Source organism: Coregonus clupeaformis, chromosome 3 (assembly GCF_020615455.1).
Source record: "Coregonus clupeaformis isolate EN_2021a chromosome 3, ASM2061545v1, whole genome shotgun sequence".
In the NCBI taxonomy this organism is placed as follows: domain Eukaryota; kingdom Metazoa; phylum Chordata; class Actinopteri; order Salmoniformes; family Salmonidae; genus Coregonus; species Coregonus clupeaformis.
The window spans coordinates 11,643,560-11,668,267 of NC_059194.1; the positions used below are offsets into that span (position 1 = coordinate 11,643,560).

A 24,708-nucleotide genomic window follows, 5' to 3' on the forward strand; every position below is an offset into this window, starting at 1 on the left:
AAGTAACAACCAACCACTACATTAGAATAAGACGCCATAACAAGTAACAACCAAGCACTACATTAGAATAAGACGCCATAACAAGTAACAACCAACCACTACTTTAGGATAAGACGCCATAACAAGTAACAACCAACCACTACTTTAGGATAAGACACCATAACAAGTAACAACCAACCACTACTTTAGGATAAGATGCCATAACAAGTAACAACCAAGCACTACTTTAGGATAAGACACCATAACAAGTAACAACCAACCACTACTTTAGGATAAGACGCCATAACAAGTAACAACCAAGCACTACTTTAGGATAAGACGCCATAACAAGTAACAACCAAGCACTACATTAGGATATGACGCCATAACAAGTAACAACCAACCACTACTTTAGGATAAGACGCCATAACAAGTAACAACCAACAACTACTTTAGGATAAGATGCCATAACAAGTAACAACCAACCACTACATTAGGATAAGACAGCATAAAATTAACAACCAACCACTACATTAGGATAAGACGCCATAACAAGTAACAACCAACCACTACTTTAGGATAAGATGCCATAACAAGTAACAACCAACCACTACATTAGGCTAAGATGGCATAACAATTAACAACCAACCACTACATTAGGCTAAGATGGTATAACAATTAACAACCAACCACTACATTAGGATATTATGCCATAACAAGTAACAACCAACCACTACATTAGGATAAGATGCCATAACAAGTAACAACCAACCACTACATTAGGATAAGATGCCAAAACAAGTAACAACCAACCACTACATTAGGCTAAGATGGCATAACAAGTAACAACCAAAAATTACAATAGGATATGACGCCAAAACAAGTAACAACCAACCACTACATTAGGATAAGATGCCAAAACAAGTAACAACCAACCACTACATTAGGATAAGATGCCAAAACAAGTAACAACCAACCACTACATTAGGATAAGATGCCATAACAAGTAACAACCAACCACTACATTAGGATAAGATCCCATTACAAGTAACAACCAACCACTACATTAGGATAAGATGCCATAACAAGTAACAACCAACCACTACATTAGGATAAGATCCCATTACAAGTAACAACCAACCACTACATTAGGATAAGATGCCATAACAATGGAGACTACAGCCTGTCAGATTCTATTGTCTTTACGTCAATCTACCACAGACCAGGCAGGTGAAGACCTTTATTTGTTCTAATAATAATAATAAAAATATAATTTGCCATTTAGCAGACGCTTTTATCCAAAGCGACTTACAGTCATGCGTGCATACATTTTTGTGTATGGGTGGTCCCGGGGATCGAACCCACTACCCTGGCGTTACAGGCACCGTGCTCTACCAGCTGAGCTACAGAGGACCACCCATACCACCCATACCCATCATGGGCCCTGGTCAAAAGTAGCACACTATATAGGGAATAGGGTACCATTTAGGACACACAGTTTGTGAATAGGGGCCCAGTTCCTGATTGTACCTATAGAAGTCTATCTGATCGATCTCAGGGTAGGAGTCTTCTATCTTGGACTGTGTGTGACTGATGAAGTTGGTGAAGTTGGCCAGAGTGCTGTTTACAGGGAACACCTTGGAGGAACTGCTGATGTTGGCGCTGATGACGTCCAACATGCCCCGGGCTCCTGGGAGGGAGAGAGTGTATATATATTCAGGGGCATTAGTGAAATAATGGAGTAATACAACGTTATATTTTGGGTTATTGGCGTACAACAGTTCAGGTGAAGGTCTATAATTGGAATATGGACATTGATCTTATTGGGCGTATAAGACATTACCATCAATGAGTATTCATACCATATTGAACATGACTGACTTGGCAATGCAAAGTTGAACACTCAAAATGATATAACCCTTCATTTAGTGTCTTCTGAAACTTGTTTAGGAGCATTAAATGAGGTTAAAGAGATGCCACTCACCGTCGACTACGCTCCTCATCTGGTCACTCACCATGCCTGGAGTGTCATTGAATGAGGAGAAGCCCTGTTTGGAGAAGAAAATAGAAAGGTTTGCATTGATGATACAGTATGACAAATATCAAAGAAAATCTCACAACTTATACAGTACCTAAAGGTTTTGCAACATTTCTAGACTCACCTTTTGAATGATTTCGTTGAGGTCCGTTTTCAGCACCTGATTCACACTTTCCAGGTGATTGTTCACATCAGGTAACTGCAACACATCACATACTTATATTGTGCTATATTAATCTAATTATTACAGTATCACTATTATTAGCATCTTTAATTAAGTGTGCCAGCATACCCGGGTGAAGTTGGCGCTGACGTAGAGCTGTGCCAGGGAGCTGTGGATGGAGCGGCAGAGCTGGGCGGTGGTGGCATCCGAGTCCTCGTTGCTGCAGCCCGGATCGTTGAGGGTTCTGTTCAGGCTGGAGCGCACCAGGCTCAGGTTGAAGTGGAGCTTCCCTGTCGCCTCCTGGAGAACCTCCAGAGACACCCTCACGTTCTCCAGGGCCTCCTTGGTCTCCCGCATGGCTGGGGATGGGGACGGGGTAGGATGGAGAAGTGGTGAGTATTTGGTATTTGGTATTTTATTAGGATCCCCATTAGCTGTTGTGAAAGCAGCAGCTATTCTTCCTGGGGTCCACACAGAACATGAAACATGACATAATACAGAACATTAATAGACAAGAACAGCTCAAGGACAGAACTAGATCCATTTAAAGTGTGTGTGAGAGTGCACATAGTAAAGACCCACACACGTATGCACACGGTAGATTCACAAAAACACAAGCACGCACGCACAAACCAAATACACACACATGCACATCCATACCCTGGCCTTGATTACACACAAAATAACACACACATATTCACACGGGGGCAGCTTTTAGAATTGAACAGGTGAACAACAGTTGCAGGTTCAATCCACTGTTGGAGCAAGGTTGGAACTTGGGAGGCCATATACTTAATATATCCATATCGATTCATAATTAAGATGGCACACAAGGTAGGTTTGGACAGTTCCAAATAGAGGCAGGTAGTATATTGTACACACACAGGGATGTCTAGCGATTTAGCCTGGTCCCAGAACTGTTTCTGCTGTCTTGCCATTTCCTATGGTCATTCTCACGCCAATGGCACAAACAGATCTTGGACCAGGCTACAATTGGCTCAAGAGCCAGGAGAACCACAAGGGGACCAATCACAAGAGTGACACAAGGGTGAAGTCTCAAGGTCACAAGGTCAAGGGGTCACCGGTCAAGGTTAATTTACTGTTACCTTTAATGGCCCTCTGAACTTTGACTTTACGACAACAAATAAAAAGGAAAGAGAAGGATGTCTACTTCAGCCATTTAAGTACACCTTGTTATGAGCTAATTAACAAGATATTTCTATAAGAACTACAATGCTACTGTACTATACACAGTATATTCTTAAAATATCCTTATAACTTATGTCCAATTTGAGGGCAGTATTGTCAGTGTGGTAGAGAGGAAAACAATTACAGCATCTGTCTGAAAGAGGAAATTACATCATAAGGACAGGACATACCTCCAGCCATACGGAGCACCCCGTCCAGTGCAGGACGCACCTCTTTGCCCAATTCCTCATGAATCTTCCCTCCAAGCAGAGGACCCACATCTGAGGATGTGGAAATTGCATCATTATGTATCAGGGTTGGGGTCAATTACATTTTAATTCAGGAAGTAAACAGACGTTCAAATTCCAATTCCAATTTCTCTCATAGAAAAGCAATAGAAACATTTGAATTTCAGTTGACTTCCTGAATTGACTGAATTGAAATGAAATTGACCCCAACTCTGTTATGTATCTAGGGGACCTGATATGGCCATAGATTCATCGTTTTCTGCAACAGACAATAGACTGAACAAAGACAATATGGAGACGTGGCCTCAGGCACTTTACTTACTATCTAGGTCAGAAATGACTGAGTACTTGGCAGTGGCGTATTGTGCTATTAGGTATTCAATTTGCTGTGAAAACAAGAGCAGAAGAAAGTCACAGAAACGCAGGACTGTTTTTAGTCCGAGATTGTGTTACTCTGTCAGTCTCTCGCTATCTCACACACACACACACACACACACTTTCCGAAGCATACAATATACATGAGGACGTTTAATCTATCCATCTCTTACATTCTCTACTTAGCCTTGTGTGCACACCTACAGTTAACTGTCATTGCAGCTACCGTAAAAAGGCTGTACCGTTGGCGTCTCATTGGCAAAGGTCTGCAGGTCCTTAAGGTTGCTGCTAACCAGTCTCTTCATGCCTTTGAGCTGGGAGCTCAGGTTCTGGTTAGCTGCATACGCACACAGTACTCCAGCCCTGCAGACAGACAACAAACACAAACACACAGAACATTAAAATAGATATAGGCTAGCACACACTAAGCTAAGAGTGTTTTAAATATTATAATCCAGATATTTTAAGCTTTATGGCTGCATTTACACAGGCAGACCAATTCTGATATTTTTCCACTAATTTGTCTTAGGAACAATCAGATAAGCTCTTTTGCCAATAATTGGGCAAAATATCAGAATGGGCTGCATGTGTAAACACAGCCTTATGATTTTATTGAAAGGGAATTCATGTCAAGCTTTCATTCACACCTTCTGTCAGTTATGAATGCTACACAGACCGCTAATCAGTTTACAAATACCACAATAATCATTGGAGTTTAGTTGTTGTTGATACTTTGAACTAGTCCACGGAGCCAGCTAATGACTGTAAATGTAGTTTTATGCTGAATGAACGAAACAACCAAATGTGTGGTATTACACTCAAGACACACACAGATTCAGAAACACTGTGACCAGCACCAGTATAGTAAAACTATACAGACTGTGAGTGCAGCTTTTTTAAATTGATGTCATCTGTTAGGTCATCTATTGCCTTTATTGCTTTGCAATATTTGTATAATTTGTATGCATTTCATTGTATGTACCATTCCACACAGGGGGACAATTAAGTTGTTTGGATTGAATGTCCATTTCTCCCTGGCCACATAGCCAACCATTATACTTTAGAAGTCTGGTTCGACAAATCAAACTTGGTTTGCCATAGAAACCATCAATAACATTGTAAAACCCACAACATTCTAGAAACAGAATCAACAACCGCCCCATAAACACCTTAACCTTCTGAGAAGACAGGTCGTTTTGAGACACTCTGTGTAACTTTGGATTGCTAAAATGTCAATGCATCTGAATGACCATGGCTATGAGTCTGACTCCAACTATCTGACCAGGAAGGGTCTGATCCTGACTTGGGCTACGACTCAGGCTTTGAGTCTGACTTTGACTTGGAGTCAGATGACCAGTTAGAACAGTCCAGAGAGGTGGGCCTCTTCATAGAGCCCAAACCCCCCTTATCCTCTGATCAAGATCAAAGCCGTGAAGTCCCAGTGGCCAGGACCGATACTCTGGGGGTTGAGGACCAGGCAGTGGCTACGGCCCCTGTGGATCTGAAGGGCATGGTGGGCGAGCACCATGAGATCCTCCAGAGCTCCAGCCCTGAGAACACCAGAGGGCTTGCCTGTGTCCTCCTTGACCCTCAGGCGGTTCCATAATGGGTCACCTGGTTGAGAAGCAGGTAGGCAGAACCAGAAAGGACTCACCCAGCCAGTTCCCTGAGTGATGGTGAGTATCAAACTCCAAGTTTATCAGGAAAACATAATCACATTCAACATTTGTGAAGACAGCTGGTGTCTTTTAGTGAGTCTGGTTGTGTGTATTCTCTTTCATTCCGTAGGTTAGAGTGGTTTGGATGTGAAGTGTCTAGAGTCTCCCATAAGAGAGGACCAGAGGGTCCCGCCCTCCAAGAGAAAGAGAGGACCATGGGTCACCTGTAAGAGGACCAGGGTGTCCAGCCCTTCTAGTAGCCCAGGCTGTTGCAACCAAAATAACCACCCTGGAAGAAACAGAAGAGGTAGTCTATTTTTTAAAATCTCTTTTCAATCTTGTGTTTTTTTTCTTTTATTATGTTTGACATTTTTGTGTCCTAGGGTGACTTGAAAGGCTCTTAAAATCAAATGTATTGTTATGATTATGATTATGATTATTATTATTATCCGTTGAGGACAGTGACTTCGTCCCAAGGCTCAACTGTAAGAGGACATGGGAATCAGACGAGAGAATCAATCAGCAGAGACAGAGGGTCTGGATAGGACTGATTACCAACTGATGTCCACCAATCTCAACTGAAGTTTCCAGTTTTAATGTCACATGCACAAGTACAGTGAAATGCCTTTCTTGCACTTCAAAATGTTTCAATTAGGTAGAACAAAAAAAACACACATGAGAAACAGAAATAAGAAGAACAGGAGAAAGTAGGTCAGCATACTATGTATTGGGTCAGTCAGTACCAGTACCATATTTGCAATGTGCAGGGATACTGGAGTGATAGAGGTAGATATGTATAGGGGTAAGGTAACTAGGCATCAGGATATATGATAAACAGAGTAGCAGCAGATTGTATGTGAGTGTGGGTGTGTAGAGTCAGTATAAATGTATGTCCATATTATGTGTGAGTGAGCAGATGATGGAGTCAGTGTTTGTGTGTGTGTGGGAGTGACAGTGTGTGTGAGTGTGTAGGGCCCTGTGAGTGTGCATAGAGACAGTGAAAAAATATAAATAAAATACAAGGGTCAACTCAGATAGTCAGTGTAACCATTTTGTTTGCTATTTACAGTGAGGGAAAAAAGTATTTGATCCTGCTGATTTTGTACGTTTGCCCACTGACAAAGAAATGATCAGTCTATAATGTTAATGGTAGGTTTATTTGAACAGTGAGAGACAGAATAACAACAACAAAATCCAGAAAAACGCATGTCAAAAATGTTATAAATTGATTTGCATTTTAATGAGGGAAATAAGTATTTGACCCTCTGCAAAACATGACTTAGTACTTCGTGGCAAAACCCTTGTTGGCAATCACAGAGGTCAGACGTTTCTTGTAGTTGCCCACCAGGTTTTCACACATCTCAGGAGGGATTTTGTCCCACTCCTCTTTGCAGATCTTCTCCAAGTCATTAAGGTTTCGAGGCTGACGTTTGGCAACTCGAACCTTTAGCTCCCTCCACAGATTTTCTATGGGATTAAGGTCTGGAGACTGGCTAGGCCACTCCAGGACCTTAATGTGCTTCTTCTTGAGCCACTCCTTTGTTGCCTTGGCCGTGTGTTTTGGGTCATTGTCATCCTGGAATACCCATCCAGGTCGCAGTTGTAAATGAGAACTTGTTCTCAACTGGCTTACCTGGTTAAATAAAGGTTAAATAAATAAAAATAAATCTACGACCCACTTTCAATGCCCTGGCTGAGGGAAAGAGGTTCTCACCCAAGATTTGACGGTCCATCGTCCCTTTGATGCGGTGAAGTTGTCCTGTCCCCTTAGCAGAAAAACACCCCCAAAGCATAATGTTTCCACCTCCATGTTTGACGGTGGGGATGCTGTTCTTGGGGTCATAGGCAGCATTCCTCCTCCTCCAAACACGGCGAGTTGATGCCAAAGAGCTCGATTTTGGTCTCATCTGACCACAACACTTTCACCCAGTTCTCCTCTGAATCATTCAGATGTTCATTGGCAAACTACAGACAGGCCTGTATATGTGCTTTCTTGAGCAGGGAGACCTTGCGGGCGCTGCAGGATTTCAGTCCTTCACAGCGTAGTGTGTTACCAATTGTTTTCTTGGTGACTATGGTCCCAGCTGCCTTGAGATCATTGACAAGATCCTCCCATGTAGTTCTGGGCTGATTCCTCACCGTTCTCATGATCATTGCAACTCCACGAGGTGAGATCTTGCATGGAGCCCCAGGCCAAGGGAGATTGACAGTTATTTTGTGTTTCTTCCATTTGCGAATAATCGCACCAACTGTTGTTACCTTCTCACCAAGCTGCTTGGCGATGGTCTTGTAGCCCATTCCAGCCTTGTGTAGGTCTACAATCTTGTCCCTGACATCCTTGGAGAGCTCTTTGGTCTTGGCCATGGTGGAGAGTTTGGAATCTGATTGATTGATTGCTTCTGTGGACGGGTGTCTTTTATACAGGTAACAAACTGAGATTAGGAGCACTCCCTTTAATAAGAGTGTGCTCCTAATCTCAGCTCGTTACCTGTATAAAAGACACCTGGGAGCCATAAATCTTTCTGATTGAGAGGGGGTCAAATACTTATTTCCCTCATTAAAATGCAAATCAATTTATAACATTTTTTACATGCAGATTTTTTTGTTGTTATTCTGTCTCTCACTGTTCAAATAAACCTACCATTAAAATTATAGACGTAATGTCTTTGTCAGTGGGCAAACGTACAAAATCAGCAGGGGATCAAATACTTTTTTCCCTCACTGTAGCAGTTTTATGGCTTGGGGATAGAAGCTGTTCGGGAGCCTGTTGGTGTCCGACTTGCTGCACCGGTAACACTTGCCATGCGGAAGCAGAGAGAACAGTCTTTGGCTTGGGTGGCTGGAGTCTAATGATTTTCCAGGCCTTCCTTTCAGACCGCCTGCTATAGATGTCCTGGAGCTCAGCCCCAGTGAGGCAGGGAGCTCAGCCCCAATGATGTACTGGGCTGTCCGCTCCACCCTCTGTAGCGCCATGTGATCGAGGGCGGTGCTGTTGCCATACCAAGCAGTGATGCAGCCAGTCAAGATTCTCTCATTGGTACAGCTGTATAACTTTTTGAGGATCTGAGGGCCCATGCCAAACCTTTTCAACCTCCTGACGGGGAAGAGCCACTGTTCGCGTGTGTGTGGACCATTTTAAGTACTTGTAAGATTTGGACACCGAGGAACTCTCGACCCGCTCCACTGCAGCCCCATCGATGTGGATGGGGTCGTGCTCGCCCCCGTTTCCTGTCTTCCACGATCAGCTCCTTGGTCTTACTGACGTTGACGTTGAGGGAGAGGTTGTTGTTTCAACACCACACTGCCAGGTCACTGACCTCCTCCCTGTAGGCTGTCTCATCGTCATCAGTGATCAGGCCCACCACCGTTGTGTCGTCAGCAAAATTTGATGATTGAGTTGGAGTCGTGCGTGGCCACGCAGTCGTGGGTGAACAGGGAGTACAGGAGGGGACGGTATGTTGTATTACCTTTGAGGCTATATTATTAATAACATGTTTAAATGTATTAGCAATCTGTTTTGTCCTCGTCTTTCTTGGTCTTAAGGTTAGGGTTAGGCATAAGGTTAGCAGTGTGGTTCGGGTTACGGGTTAGGTTTAAAATCACATTTTAAGATGAGAAATTGTAGAAATAGGCTGGGTTTATAACTTTGTGTCTGTGGTAACTACAGTAGTGATGATCTAGAATTTTCTAGAATTAGCGAGTTACTGCCCTGATGACACAGACGGCTTTATTAACAACGGTAATGTGTGTTATGTGAAATGTTTTATAAAAAAATACCCAGTTTGATAAACTAGTAAAGTTGTGAAGTGCATTAGCAAAAAGCTTTGTTCTTTTCTATATAACAAAATGCAATTTACCACTTGTCTGTCTATTATATCACACTGTCAACGGCCCTCCCAGTCAACACCACCTCATAAGATGAGGAAGTACATTGTTTATGAGGATTGCCTGCTGCAGTTGTTTGAGAGATGTCAAGTTTGCAGCCAAACATGCAACATAGAGAAGACCAGCAAGGCGACCGTCAGCATCACCAGACATGCCCTTGCTGTGAGCATTCCTAGAAATGGAACAGGGAGGACACTTGAATCAGTTTGGTGACAAAACAGTTTGGAGTTTTGTCCCAATTCACCTTCATAACCTAGCCTGGTGGAACCAGCCTGATCGCTGCGTTTACCATTCTATTTCACTTCACATATCACGATATCAGAAGTGAAATAGAAAAATGAATGCAGCGATCAGGTTGGTTTCACCATGCTAATCATAACCACTATTGATAATGTACTATGTGCTCTGTGTGTGTGTTTGTATGTGACCGACCAGTATCTTTGATGAGGGGCCAGGAGCTGATCTACACTGCCATGCCCATCAATGGGGTGCTGGCAAAGACCTTACCTCCAGCTAGATGGCTTCACGGATCCAAAAAGTCGGACCCGTTCAGAAATGAACCTGTGGCTTTCCCACCCCGACCTGATATGCATAAATACAATTTTAAAATATAAAGACCTGTTCCGAACGGACCCGAGGACAACTAGACCCATTCCGTATAGACCTGGTCAGATCCAGACCCGGTCCGATCTGAGTGAGGGAAGCAGCAGAAAAGTATTTTTGTAAGCTACTTTATTAACCAGTGCTGATAAAGCGAGAGAGAGAGGTCGAGGTGCCGCTCTAGGAGGCTGGGGAGGGGCCGTAGCCTACTGGGAGTAGTGACATTTGGAGCAAGGAGGGAGGGACAGCAACCAACCAAGCCGACTCGCGCTATAGTAGACTAATAGCTGTCATAGCTAGGTTATTTATCATCCAATATGATTACGTAATACCTGTCTTTGATTGCATCAAACCAGGAGAAGCTAGTTCAGATAGCTAAGGTTAGCTAGCTAGGCTAATTGAGGCTGCAGTGCATTCTCATCATACAGTTACAAATAACAACAACTCCATCCAGAATATAAAGTAGCAGCCTATCTGTTGGCTCTTGGTCATTGTAGCCTATCCTTCTCCTTTAACTTTTAATTCCGCCATTTTAATTCCATCTTCCATTGATTAAATATCAACTAACTTTTGCCACACGTGGACTGAAGGTGATTACTAATAACACAGTACAGCAGAAATGTCCAGTAATAGAAACACCCTTTTCATTCCATGTGTCACTGATGAACTCTTCCTTAACTCTGCCTATTTCTACAGATGGAGAGGACTGGAGAGTGCTTTTGCCAGACGCCAGCATCGTCGTTTGATGGGGAGATGATGATTGGTTAGGTTTTATCTGACCTGTTCAAACTTCAACATAGTATCTGTTTGTGTGTCAGTTATCACCTATCCTAACTGCCATTGGTAATAGAACAGCTACTATGTGTGTATGTGTTCACAGAAACATGTATGGAGCCAGCACATGGAGACTTGCAAGATGATGTGATGAAGTCCAGACTGACAGATGGGATTGATGCTGATGTCTCTAAATGGAGAAAGACCTGGCACTCAGCATGAAAATGTTACTAGACACAACCTTTACGTGTATTGTATTTTTTTATTATTGAATTGTATCAGTCAAAATGTGGAGGGAGAAACCCTGTGTATTCTGCAGCAGGATCAGGGAACTCCTGTTGTATACTCGTTGAGCAGCCCACACAGGAAGGTATGACCCCCTTTCGAGTTCACTCTGACATGTTGCCAAGGTAGCCCCATTACCACCAGACAGGAAGGTATGACCACTCTGACATTTTGCCATGGTAGCCCCAAGGTCCCCATTACCACCAGACAGGAAGGTATGACCACTCTGACATGTTGCCAAGGTAGCCCCATTACCACCAGACAGGAAGGTATGACCACTCTGACATGTTGCCAAGGTAGCCCCATTACCACCAGAAAGGAAGGTATGACCACTCTGACATGTTGCCAAGGTAGTCCCATTACCACCAGGCAGGAAGGTATGACCACTCTGACATGTTGCCAAGGTAGCCCCATTACCACCAGACAGGAAGGTATGACCACTCTGACATGTTGCCAAGGTAGCCCCATTACCACCAGACAGGAAGGTATGACCACTCTGACATGTTGCCAAGGTAGCCCCATTACCACCAGACAAAATGCAGATAGCCACAGTATCTGCATCAGCTGGGAATGACAATGGAAGGTGCACATTGTTATATTAGCAGAACACTGCTTCTATGGTATTATGTAAAGGGTTGTTTATTCTACATGGACCTGTTACTACATTTGAAAGTTATCAAAACGCTTAGTTTAGAATATCTACATAAATTCAGCAATTGCATTCTTCTCATATTACTCTGTAGGCTACTGACCTATTCAAAGCTTCCTCCGGAATCTCACCAAACTGCCTGTACTTATGGAACTCAACCTGCAGGAGGTTTGCTTGTTGTGATTGAGTGGGGAGAAACCGCTGCAGGCAAGGTTCTGGCAGATGGGTGTGTCTTGGTGTTGACAAGGACACACCCAAGAAACACCCACATCAAACCACACCCCCCAAGCCAACTCAAGTTTGGCTTCTGTCATGGCCTCCAGCATTTCTTGAGGAGCAAGCCAAAAAACGAGGCCAAATCAGTGGGTGCAGTTCCCCTTTATTGGAAGCCTTGTATGATCACAGCAATAGCATAAATGCCAGCAGGTGGCAGTACAAGTCCTTACAGCAAAACCACTACCTGTTCCACCAGCATCATAGGAATAGTGTACAAGGCCTTCAACTGAATACAGTCTAACCTGCTTACGTTCCCCCTTCCTCTGGGAAAGTTAACTTATTTAAAATGCCCAGTGAAATGGTTGAATGTGATATGCTGTGGCTCACAACTTGTATAGCACACTCTTAACACAACTGAAATTATTTGAGATCTAGGCCTTACACTCTCTCATGTATAGCCAATTGTCTGTAACCATTCAGGCAGTAAACATATTGAAAGTACATGCAAAACACATTACTGCATATTATGCATAACTTATTCATTTAAAAAAGTAACTTCCGTACTTCAAACAGTGTGTGTTGTTCTAGTGTTAATTAGCTCCAAGAACATCAAGGGGAACCTGTCCATGTATTAAGTCTTCATTTCCATGACTCATTCTATCCCTCCTGAATACTAACAATAGTTTCTAAAATGGTCAGAGTTGCTGAATACTAACACAAGTTTCTAAAATGGTCAGAGTTGCTATTTACTGTAGTGAGAGGGGGGCTTATAAGTAAAGGACTTGAGAAAATATAATGTAAGTCTCTCTCTATGCAGGTTGGACTACACAACCTACGTGCTTTTGGGCAAAATGCTTATAATGTTTTTTTTTCCAAAAGGCATTCTATTCCCTATATAGCCCAGTGCAAAGCAGCAAATAGGGTGCCATTGGGGACGCCTGGTCAAAGTGCAGTACACAAAGAATATTGTACTGCATATGTCATCTATAGAAATATGAAATGTTTTCTAATAATGAGCAAATAGTTAAATAAAGAGACATTCTGACTCATTTTTATAGTGAGTCATGCTGTCTGTTTTCCTATGGGTTTTGAATGTTTTGATAAATTGAGATGAATCAGTGCATATTGTAAACATTTGGAGTGTGTGCTTCACTTCTGTGTCAGGACAATGAGGAAAATTAGCATGGATTCAGATCTATTTTGAGTCACTCATAGGTGTGTACTGTACAGTGTGTGTGTGTGTGTGTGTATGAACATTGTACACTGAACAAAAATATAAACGCAACATGTAAAGTGTTGGTCCCATGTTTCAAGAGTTGAAATAAAAGATCCCAGAAATGTTCCATATGCACAAAAAGCTTATTTCTCTCAAATGTTGTGCACAAATGTGTTTACATCCCTGTTAGTGAGCATTTCTCCTTTGCCAAGATAATCCAACCACCTGACAGGTGTGGCATATCAAGAAGCTGATTAAACAGCATGATCATTACACAGGCGCACCTTGTGCTGGGGACAACAAAGGGCCACTCTAAAATGTGCAAAAAATGTGTCTACCAGAGCGTTTGGCAGAGAATTTATTGTTAATTTCTCTACCATAAGCCACCTCCCATGTCATTTTAGAGAATTTGGCAGTAAGTCTAACCGGCCTCACAACCGCAGACCATGTATATGGCGTCGTGTGGTTGAGCGGACTGCTGATGTCAACGTTGTGAACAGAGTGCCCCATGGTAGGGTTATAGTATGGGTTGGCATAAGCTACGGGCAACGAATACAATTGCATTTTATCGATTGGCAATTTGAATGTACAAAAATACCACAACAAGATCCTGAGGCCCATTGTGAACCACCCCCTTTTTTAAAAAATATATCTGTAACCAACAGATGTCTATCTGTATTCCCAGTCATGTGAAATCCATAGATTAGGGCCTAATTAATTCATTTCAATTGACTGATTTCCTTCTATGAACTGTAACTCAGTAGAATCTTTGAAATTGTTGCATGTTGCGTTTATATTTTTGTTCGGTATATGCGAGTCAGTGTGTGTGTGCTCAGCGTGTGCTCCATAACGGAGCGGGATTGCTCGCTTGTGTGTAGTATGTGTGCCAAGTCCTGAGGTTTTGTGCTGATGCTCATGTAGACACAAGCTCTTGGGAGAATAAAATGGAGACTATCATTATGGTGACTATTGGATAACACGTAGGTTGTATGGACATGATGCTACTAGGGCAAGGCAGTAGGCATGGAGGCATGCAGATCTAGGGAGAATCAAAATGGCTACCAGATGACAAAGGCCTTTTGTGCAACTCTCCTCTCTCCCTCCCTCATTCTCTCACTCTAATTTCCCCTCTCTCGTTATTTTCTCTCTTTCCATCTGTCTCCCCCATTCATTCTTTCATTCTAACGCTCTCTCTCTCTCCATCTCTCTGTCAGCATTGTCCAGCAAGGTCAGCGGAATCTCTACCGATGAACAAAGGGGCTTTGAAGATGGCAGCAAGTGAATTCCCAACTCACTTTGAGTGATTCTAATCTGAATCTGAGACTGCCAATAGACCACAGAGTCAACAAAACAAATGTTTCAGTTGGAATGAGAAAAACGGCAACTCTTCTTGAGATAGTAAGCTATACAGCAACTTGACGAAATATGCTGTATGAAATGAATGTCTACAAGAGCAACAAAGTCAATGAGACATGAAAAATATGACCACAGGAAACAAGTTATGATAACTGTGAACACAAACAGTGTAGCGCTACCTGTTAGCCTATAGCAATTAATATAGGCCAGTACTCTGTGCAGTGTAGCATTACACGGTCTAGTGGCTCCATGGCTTTGCTTGTCCTAACAATGGCCTGTATTCAGCTGTGTTGTGCTAGGACAGGACAGTGCTTTCCCAGTCCTCTCTATCCAGTCTCTAGAGACCCCATTCCCTATTATCTCTGAATGACAGGGGTGGTCAACACTCAGGGTATGAAGCCCTCCCTGTGCTCCAGCTAATTCAGCCAAACAAGATACTGACGAGTAGCCGATCCACTGAATCAGGTGTATTAGAGCAAGGCTGGAGCAAAAGCCTGCATGCCCAGTAGCTCTCCGGGAGGAGGGATGGCCATTGTTACTCTACATGTACAGTGAGGGGAAAAAGTATTTGATCCCCTGCTGATTTTGTATGTTTGCCCACTGACAAAGACATGATCAGTCTATAATTTTAATGGTAGGTTTATTTGAACAGTGAGAGACAGAATAACAAAACAAAAATCCAGAAAAACGCATGTCAAAAACGTTATAAATTGATTTGCATTTTAATGATGGAAATAAGTATTTGACCCCTCTGCAAAACATAATTATAATAATATAATAATATGCAATTTAGCAGACGCTTTTATCCAAAGCGACTTACAGTGATGCGTGCATACATTTTTGTGTATGGGTGGTCCGGCGATCGAACCCACTACCCTGGCGTTACAAGCGCCGTGCTCTACCAGCTGAGCTACAGAGGACCACCCAAATGTTTTTGTACATGTTGGCAATCACAGAGGTCAGACGTTTCTTGTAGTTGGCCACCAGGTTTGCACACATCTCAGGAGGGATTTTGTCCCACTCCTCTTTGCAGATCTTCTCCAAGTCATTAAGGTTTCGAGGCTGACGTTTGGCAACTCGAACCTTCAGCTCCCTCCACAGATTTTCTATGGGATTAAGGTCTGGAGACTGGCTAGGCCACTCCAGGACCTTAATGTGCTTCTTCTTGAGCCACTCCTTTGTTGCCTTGGCCGTGTGTTTTGGGTCATTGTCATGCTGGAATACCCATCCACGACCCTTTTTCAATGCCCTGGCTGAGGGAAGGAGGTTCTCACCCAAGATTTGACGGTACATGGCCCCGTACATCGTCCCTTTGATGCGGTGAAGTTGTCCTGTCCCCTTAGCAGAAAAACACCCCCAAAGCATAATGTTTCCACCTCCATGTTTGACGGTGGGGATGGTGTTCTTGGGGTCATAGGCAGCATTCCTCCTCCTCCAAACACGCGAGTTGAGTTGATGCCAAAGACCTCGGTTTTGGTCTCATCTGACCACAACACTTTCACCCAGTTTTCCTCTGAATCATTCAGATGTTCATTGGCAAACTTCAGACGGGCCTGTATATGTGCTTTCTTGAGCAGGGGGACCTTGCGGGCCCTGCAGGATTTCAGTCCTTCACGGCGTAGTGTGTTACCAATTGTTTTCTTGGTGACTTTGGTCCCAGCTGCCTTGAGATCATTGACAAGATCCTCCCGTGTAGTTCTGGGCTGATTCCTCACTGTTCTCATGATCATTGCAACTCCACAAGGTGAGATCTTGCATGGAGCCCCAGGCCGAGGGAGATTGACAGTTATTTTGTGTTTCTTCCATTTGTGAATAATCGCACCAACTGTTGTCACCTTCTCACCAAGCTGCTTGGCGATGGTCTTGTAGCCCATTCCAGCCTTGTCCCTGACATCCTTGGAGAGCTCTTTGGTCTTGGCCATGGTGGAGAGTTTGGAATCTGATTGATTGATTGCTTCTGTAGACAAGTGTATTTTATACTGGTAACAAGCTGAGATTAGGAGCACTCCCTTTAAGAGTGTGCTCCTAATCTCAGCTCGTTACCTGTATAAAAGACACCTGGGAGCCAGAAATCTTTCTGATTGAGACGGGGTCAAATACTTATTTCCCTCATTCAAATGCAAATCAATTTATAAAATTTTTGACATGCGTTCTTCTGGATTTTTTTGTTGTTATTCTGTCTCTCACTGTTCAAATAAACCTACCATTAAAATTATAGACTGATAATTTATTTGTCAGTGGGCAAACGTACAAAATCAGCAGGGGATCAAATACTTTTTTCCCTCACTGTATCAACTATATTAATTTACATAACATTTACATTACTTTGGAATTCCATTTTCCAAATCACAAAAGGTCACACTCAAAACCTCAGTGCAGCTCAGTAACATCTCCTATAAAGAATTAACCAGCTAGTGAATACATTATTCAGTGTTATGCTAGCTAAAAGGCTTTCACACTAACATGCAATTTAGCCCCCTGGTGTCGTGTCATGTAAGGACACATTGTCAGTTCAGGGCACCTAACACAAAGTAAAGTACACAGTAACATAAGTGTGTGTGTGTGTGTGTGCAGTGCACCTACAGGAAGCGTCACAGTCCTTCCCCTCCAAGGACCCTGGGTAGTCGTACTGTATGATGGAAGACAAGAGGTGTTTCAGGCCTTGATATGTAGCCTTAGACTGCAAGACTGACACCAATGCTAGCATCCATGACTCCATACCAAGTATCCTTGGTGGTTGGTTGCTCAGGGTTGTATAAGAGTTGTATCAACTCCAGTCCTAATTACGAACCCACTATTGGTACCATCATAATGCATTACTTACCAGACTTGTCATAAGCACCTATGGTTCCCTAATACTGTCTTACTATCATAGTGAAAAGGGGCTTTAGAGTGGACATGGGGTGACCAGAGTATTTACTTAGTCCTTATTAGGTTATTATCCCCAGCTTAACAAAGCTAATTTTGTGCAGACATACAATAGCAGCTGCTAGCTTAGCTTGGTCATGTGTCTTCTCTATCGGTATGTCTAATGGACAACACACAAGCAAAAGTAAAGACTCCTTGAAACAATGGGGTTAACACTACTGACACCACATGCTACAATGGGGTCAACACTACTGACAACACACTGTTACAATGGGGTTAACACTACTGACACCACATGTTACAATGAGGTTAACGCTACCAACACCACACGTTACAATAAGGTTAACACTACTGACACCACATGTTACAATGGGGTTAACACTACTGACACCACATGTTACAATAGGGTTAAAACTACTGACACAACATCTTACAATGGGGTTAACACTACTGACACCACATGTTACAATGGGGTTAACAATACCGACACCACATGTTACATTGGGGTTAACACTGCTGACACCACATGTTACATTGGGGTTAACAATACCGACACCACATGTTACATTGGGGTTAACACTACTGACACCACATGTTACAATGGGGTCAACACTACTGACACCACATGTTACAATGAGGTTAACGCTACCAACACCACACGTTACAATAAGGTTAACACTACTGACACCACATGTTACAATGGGGTTAACACTACATGTTACAATGGGGTTAACACTACTGACACCACATGTTACAATAGGGTTAAAACTACTGACACAACATCTTACAATGGGGTTAACACTACTGACACCACATGTTACAATGGGGTTAACAATACCGACACCACATGTTACATTGGGGTTAACACTACTGACACCACATGTTACAATGGGGTTAACACTACTGACACAACATGTTACAATGGGGTTACTTAATACTACCAACAGCACATGTTACAATGGTGTTAACACTACTGACACCACATGTTACAATGGGGTTAACACTACTGACACCACATGTTACAATAGGGTTAAAACTACTGACACAACATCTTACAATGGGGTTAACACTACCAACACCACATGTTACAATCTAAGATTATATTTCAATGGGTCAGATGCTCTGTGTGCATGAAGGGGTTGGGAATTTTGTTTCTAGAAAAGCCATAAACCCACACTGTCTCTTTAAGACTGTACTGTATAACATAAAGAATAAGTTAGCTATCTAACTTACAATGCTCAATACATAATTATATCGCTGTGATTTCAATAGCACTGTAAATCTGAAATCACTGCATGAAGCTACTGTAGGGATAGATTGGTGGATTCAAATGTAATAACTAGTGCACTGTTCTGTAACATGGAGTGTGTTGACAACAGGATAGTGTACGGTGCTTTTAGGTTGAAATGTCTCTTTTCATAAGAGAAAGCACACACAAACAAGCAGGCGCAAACACACACACAGTCTCACACACACACACAAACACAGTCTCACACACACACAGTCTCACACACACACAGAGTCTCACACACACACACAGTCTCTCACACACACAGTCTCTCACACACACAGTTTCACACACACACACAGTCTTACACACACACAGTCTCACACACACAGTCTCTCACACACACACACACACACACACACACACACAGACAGTCTCACACACACACACACAGTCTCACACACACACACAGTCTCACACACACACAGTCTCATACACACACACAGTCTCACACACACACAGTCTCACACACACACAGTCTCACACACAAAACACACAACACACACACACACACACACACACACACACACAGAGGGTCCCTAAGGTTTTCTCTCTCCAGTGAGAAGTCCCTCCCAGTCAAGTGGAGGACTGGTGTCACTGTGATGTGGCCTATGGTCACTCACTGGGCCAGCCAGAGCCCAGTATAGCTGCACCAAACCACACACACTGGCACACACATACAGGCAAACATGCAGGCCTAATACATTCACGCCTGGAAATTCTTGCCACATACGTTTGTGTGAACATGTATGCATATGTGTGGATTCACATGTGTGAGTGTGTGTGCGTCTGTGTGTGCGTGACATAGCTTTTCCATTCCCTAACCAAAGATAAGGCCATTCACCCTGGTCACATAAAGGGTTGAACAGGACCACTGTATGTTCCAAACTGTAACACCCTGGTCACATAAAGGGTTGAACAGGACCACTGTATGTTCCAAACTGTAACACCCTGGTCACATAAAGGGTTGAACAGGACCACTGTATGTTCCAAACTGTAACATGTGGGGGTCAGAAGCAGAGCTGCTATCTGACCACAAAGACAACAAGTTACACAAAGGACTGAAAGAAGTCTTTATCTACCACACAAATGCTGCTATTTCAAGACCATAAGTCGAACTACCCATCCACCAAGAGCTACAGTCACAGTCTTGGGTGCAAAACACATAGGAAACAAATCATATCTGTATTTTCTTAATAACATAGTAATATCACTATCATCCATAATGTTCACCCCTTTTTCTCCATTCCCTCAACTTGAGAGTGTAAACAAGGGAATATTAAGCAACAATGCTTTTAAAACCACAATCATTACATTACATTATCTCCTCAGTCTCCTGTGATGACCTGTCTGGGGCTTATCATTTCAGGGCCTGATATTATTAGCTTCGGCTTTGATGACAATCTGGCGCTAAGATGTAAGTTGCTTACTGCTTGCCTGTCTGTCCTGTCTGTTCGTCCGTCGGTGTCTTGTTAAAGCAGATGCTTGGCTCTCAGTGCTACAGTACAGTGGTGCCACTCTTTCATATCACTCCCCCGTGGCAACAAGGCCTGACGGCAGGAGTTTAGTACCTTGGCAACGGCTTCTCTGAGCTCTGTTGCCGAGGTGAGGTGTAGTAGAATCTCCCTGTTGGCTGAAAGAGGTGGCTGTGGAGGAATGGAATCATCTGACAATAAAGCAGGGAGAGGTAGTGTGTGTCACAGCCCTACAGTTCTCTGTACAAATACGGGGCAGTGATGAGAAGTTGTTTCCACATATTAATTGGGTCACTTCGTTAATGATTCATCATCAGCACACACAAGGTAGAACGAGGCACCCCATACAAATCAGATAACATCAGTCTATATTAAAACTTCTAGACAGGGAGAGATGGATACTTGGGTCAAATACATGGTCAAATACTAGAGGTTGCACTTTTGGAACTATTCTATTGTTCCCATAGTACGGGGCAAACGGTCTAATAATAGACTAGTTTGGAAAGAGACCATAGGTCCATTATGAGGCAGGGTACTGCTCTTACTGCAGTACAGATAATCATCTTTACACTGAAAGGTTACTAAAACCATAGTTTGTGGTGATACTTTTCTTTTGTAGTCCTAACTTTAATCTGTAATCTACATCCGTTGCATTTTGAACAATAAATTCATTTAAAATGTAAGGCAATAGGCTTGCTGTTGTGTTCTGCACAGTAGCCTATGAACTGTCATGTGGTATGATTTCCAATGACATAACAGGACTCATTAGAAAGTCGTGGCGGCTGGGACCGAAATTGGAAACAACACGATTCAAACATTTAGAAAGTTATTAAGAATGTATGGTGAAGGCTTGACAGTGCTGCTCTATTTCAAGACTGAGATAAATATGAAATGGATAGGACAGTACACAGAGGACAGTACACAGAGGACAGTACACAGAGGACAGTACACAGAGGAAATACAGAGGACAAGCTGTCTTATCCTCTTCATCCTCTAGCATCATTCCCTCGACTAAGGTCAGTGCACCTGTCTGTCAGGTCAGATGTGTGGCTTTAGACGAGACATTGAGCTCAATGTCCCTTCAAATCTTTTATATCTGAACCAGTCGAAATTCATAACAGTGACACAACTAAAGGCAAATAGGAGTATTGTACCAAAAACATAACACTACATGACCAAAAATCATGGTCATTAATATGGAGTTGGTAACCCCTTTGCTGCTATTACAGCCTCCACTCTTCTGGGAAGGCTTTCCACTAGATGTTGGAAAATTGCTGCAGGGACTTGCTTCTATTCAGCCACAAGAGCATTAGTGAGGTCGGGCACTGATGTTGGGCGATTAGGCCTGGCTCGCAGTAGGCATTCCAATTCATCCCAAAGGTTTTTCGATGGGGTTGAGGTCAGGGCTCTGTGCAGGCAGTCAAGTTCTTCCACACCAATGTCGACAAACCATTTCTGTATGGACCTCGCTTTGTGCACGGGGGCATTGTCATGCTGAAACAGGAAAGGGCGGTCCCCAAACTGTTGCCACAAAGTCTAGAATGTCATTGTATGCTGTAGCGTTAAGATTTCCCTTTACTGGAACTAAGGGGCATAGCCGAACCATGAAAAACAGCCCCAGACCATTAGTCCTCCTCCACCAAACTTTACAGTTGGCACTATGCATTCGGGCAGGTAGCGTTCTCTTGGCATCCGCCAAACTTAGATTCGTCCATCGGACTGCCAGATGGTGAAGCGTGACTCATCACTCCAGAGAACGCGTTTCTACTGCTCCAGAGTCCAATGGCGGCGAGCTTTACACCACTCCAGCCGACGATTTTTACGTGCTACGCGCTTCAGCACTTGCGGTCCCGTTCTGTGAGCTTGTGTGACCTACCACTTCGCGGCTGAGCCGTTGTTGCTCCTAGACGTTTCCACTTCACAACAACAGCACTTACAGTTGACCGGGGCAGCTCTAGTAGGGCAGACATTTGACAAACTAACTTGTTTTAAAGGTGGCATCCTAGGACGGTGCCACGTTGAAAGTCACTGACCTCATCAGTAAGGCCATTCTACTGCCAATGTTTGTCTATGGAGATTGCATGGCTGTGTGCTCGATTTTATACACTTTTCAGCAACGGGTGTGGCTGAAATAGCCGAATCCACTCAATTGAAGGGGTGTCCACATACGTTTGTATACAGTGGGGAGAACAAGTATTTGATACACTGCCGATTTTGCAGGTTTTCCTACTTACAAAGCATGCAGAGGTCTGTCATTTTTATCATAGGTACACTTCAACTGTGAGAGACGGAATCTAAAACAAAAATCCAGAAAATCACATTGTATGATTTTTAAGTAATTAATTTGCATTTTATTGCATGACATAAGTATTTGATACATCAGAAAAGCATAACTTAATATTTGGTACAGAAACGTTTGTTTGCAATTACAGCGATCATACGTTTCCTGTAGGTCTTCACCAGGTTTGCACACACTGCAGCAGGGATTTTGGCCCACTCCTCCATACAGACCTTCTCCAGATCCTTCAGGTTTCGGGGCTGTCGCTGGGCAAAACGGACTTTCAGCTCCCTCCAAAGATTTTCTATTGGGTTCAGGTCTGGAGACTGGCTAGGCCACTCCAGGACCTTGAGATGCTTCTTACGGAGCCACTCCTTAGTTGCCCTGGCTGTGTGTTTTGGGTCGTTGTCATGCTGGAAGACCCAGCCACGACCCATCTTCAATGCTCTTACTGAGGGAAGGAGGTTGTTGGCCAAGATCTTGCGATACATGGCCCCATCCATCCTCCCCTCAATACGGTGCAGTCATCCCCAAAGAATGATGTTTCCACCTCCATGCTTCACGGTTGGGATGGTGTTCTTGGGGTTGTACTCATCCTTCTTCTTCCTCCAAACAAGGCGAGTGGAGTTTAGACCACAAAGCTCTATTTTTGTCTCATCAGACCACATGACCTTCTCCAATTCCTCCTCTGGATCATCCAGATGGTCATTGGCAAACTTCAGACGGGCCTGGACATGCGCTGGCTTGAGCAGGGGGACCTTGCGTGCACTGCAGGATTTTAATCCATGACGGCGTAGTGTGTTACTAATGGTTTTCCTTGAGACTGTGGTCCCAGCTCTCTTCAGGTCATTGACCAGGTCCTGCCGTGTAGTTCTGGGCTGATCCTTCACTTCCTCATGATCATTGATGCCCCACGAGGTGTGACCTTGCATGGAGCCCCAGACCTAGGGTGATTGACCGTCATCTTGAACTTCTTCCATTTTATAATAATTGCGCCAACAGTTGTTGCCTTCTCACCAAGCTGCTTGCCTATTGCCCTGTAGCCCATCCCAGCCTTGTGCAGGTCTACAATTGTATCTCTGATGTCCATACACAGCTCTCTGGTCTTGGCCATTGTGGAGAGGTTGGAGTCTGTTTGATTGAGTGTGTGGACAGGTGTCTTTTATACAGGTAACAAGTTCAAACAGGTGCAGTTAATACAGGTAATGAGTGGAGAACAGGAGGGCTTCTTAAAGAAAAACTAACAGGTCTGTGAGAGCCGGAATTCTTACTGGTTGGTAGGTGATCAAATACTTATGTCATGCAATAAAATGCTAATTAATTACAATGTGATTTTCTGGATTTTTGTTTTAGATTCCGTCTCTCACATTTGAATTGTACCTAGGATAAAAATTACAGACCTCTACATGCTTTGTAAGAAAAATCGGCAGTGTATCAAATACTTGTTCTCCCCACTGTATATAGTGTACTTTACAAAACACAATGTGATGCTACACCTGCGTTTCGAAGACATCTTTGGCATACCAACCTATAATCCATACCGGAAAGCCTTATAGGCCTACACCTTCAAAATACACTTTCACATTCAATCAAACAGTTATTGGAAATAGTGTAATACACCACCCCTGTCCTTTTTATGTCTCACCCTCTATCTTCCGCTCTAATATTGTGCCTGCAAGTCTTACTTATTCAAATAAAAATGTTTCTGGGATACCACCCCCTGTCCTCGCTGTAAAATGTCTCAGTCTCGCCCCATAGCTGTCAGCAATTGCGCTCTTTTGGTAATACACTGTGTGTGTGTGAGTACTATGTGTATGCGCTGTACGTGCGCATGCGCTCTATGGGTAACACACTTCCCTCAGCTCGAGAGGCGGCCTCCTCATCCCTGTGCTCAGTGTAATTGCTTCATTTGAATCGTTGCGGCGTCTTCGCCTGGTGGCCGTGGAGATTTAATAAGAGCTCTGGGTGGTTTCTCTCTCTCAGACACTTGTCTCCGGGCAGCTAGGATTCCACTCTGGAATTTCTAATAATGCAGCACTCTCTCTCCAATAAAGCCGTAAAGACAAGAACATCAAACAGAGAACAGAAGACTGGTGAATCCTCTCTCCTCCAGCATAGAGCCAGAGGCAAGCCACAGATACCGTCTATATTGTGTCTGTATATGGCTAT

The 24,708-nt window shown here is 43.3% G+C and overlaps 1 protein-coding gene across 13 annotated transcripts in view; it reads right to left on the reverse strand.

Moving 5' to 3' along the window:
- LOC121540545 (prominin-1-A) overlaps window positions 1–24,708 on the reverse strand; it is a 112,392-nt gene that overhangs the window by 29,777 nt on the left and 57,907 nt on the right. For 8 of the 13 annotated variants that reach the window (XM_041849531.1, XM_041849507.1, XM_041849581.1 and 5 more), the window contains 8 exons: window positions 4,234–4,354; window positions 3,939–4,002; window positions 3,560–3,649; window positions 3,287–3,310; window positions 2,310–2,539; window positions 2,142–2,216; window positions 1,964–2,027; window positions 1,510–1,669 (listed from right to left, as the gene is read on the reverse strand). In XM_041849531.1, coding sequence (XP_041705465.1) covers window positions 1,510–1,669; window positions 1,964–2,027; window positions 2,142–2,216; window positions 2,310–2,539; window positions 3,287–3,310; window positions 3,560–3,649; window positions 3,939–4,002; window positions 4,234–4,354 — 828 coding nt within the window. The remainder of the gene's footprint in view (window positions 1–1,509; window positions 1,670–1,963; window positions 2,028–2,141; window positions 2,217–2,309; window positions 2,540–3,286; window positions 3,311–3,559; window positions 3,650–3,938; window positions 4,003–4,233; window positions 4,355–24,708) is intronic. The other 5 variants (XM_041849573.1, XM_041849547.1, XM_041849538.1 and 2 more) reach the window with 1 other exon arrangement.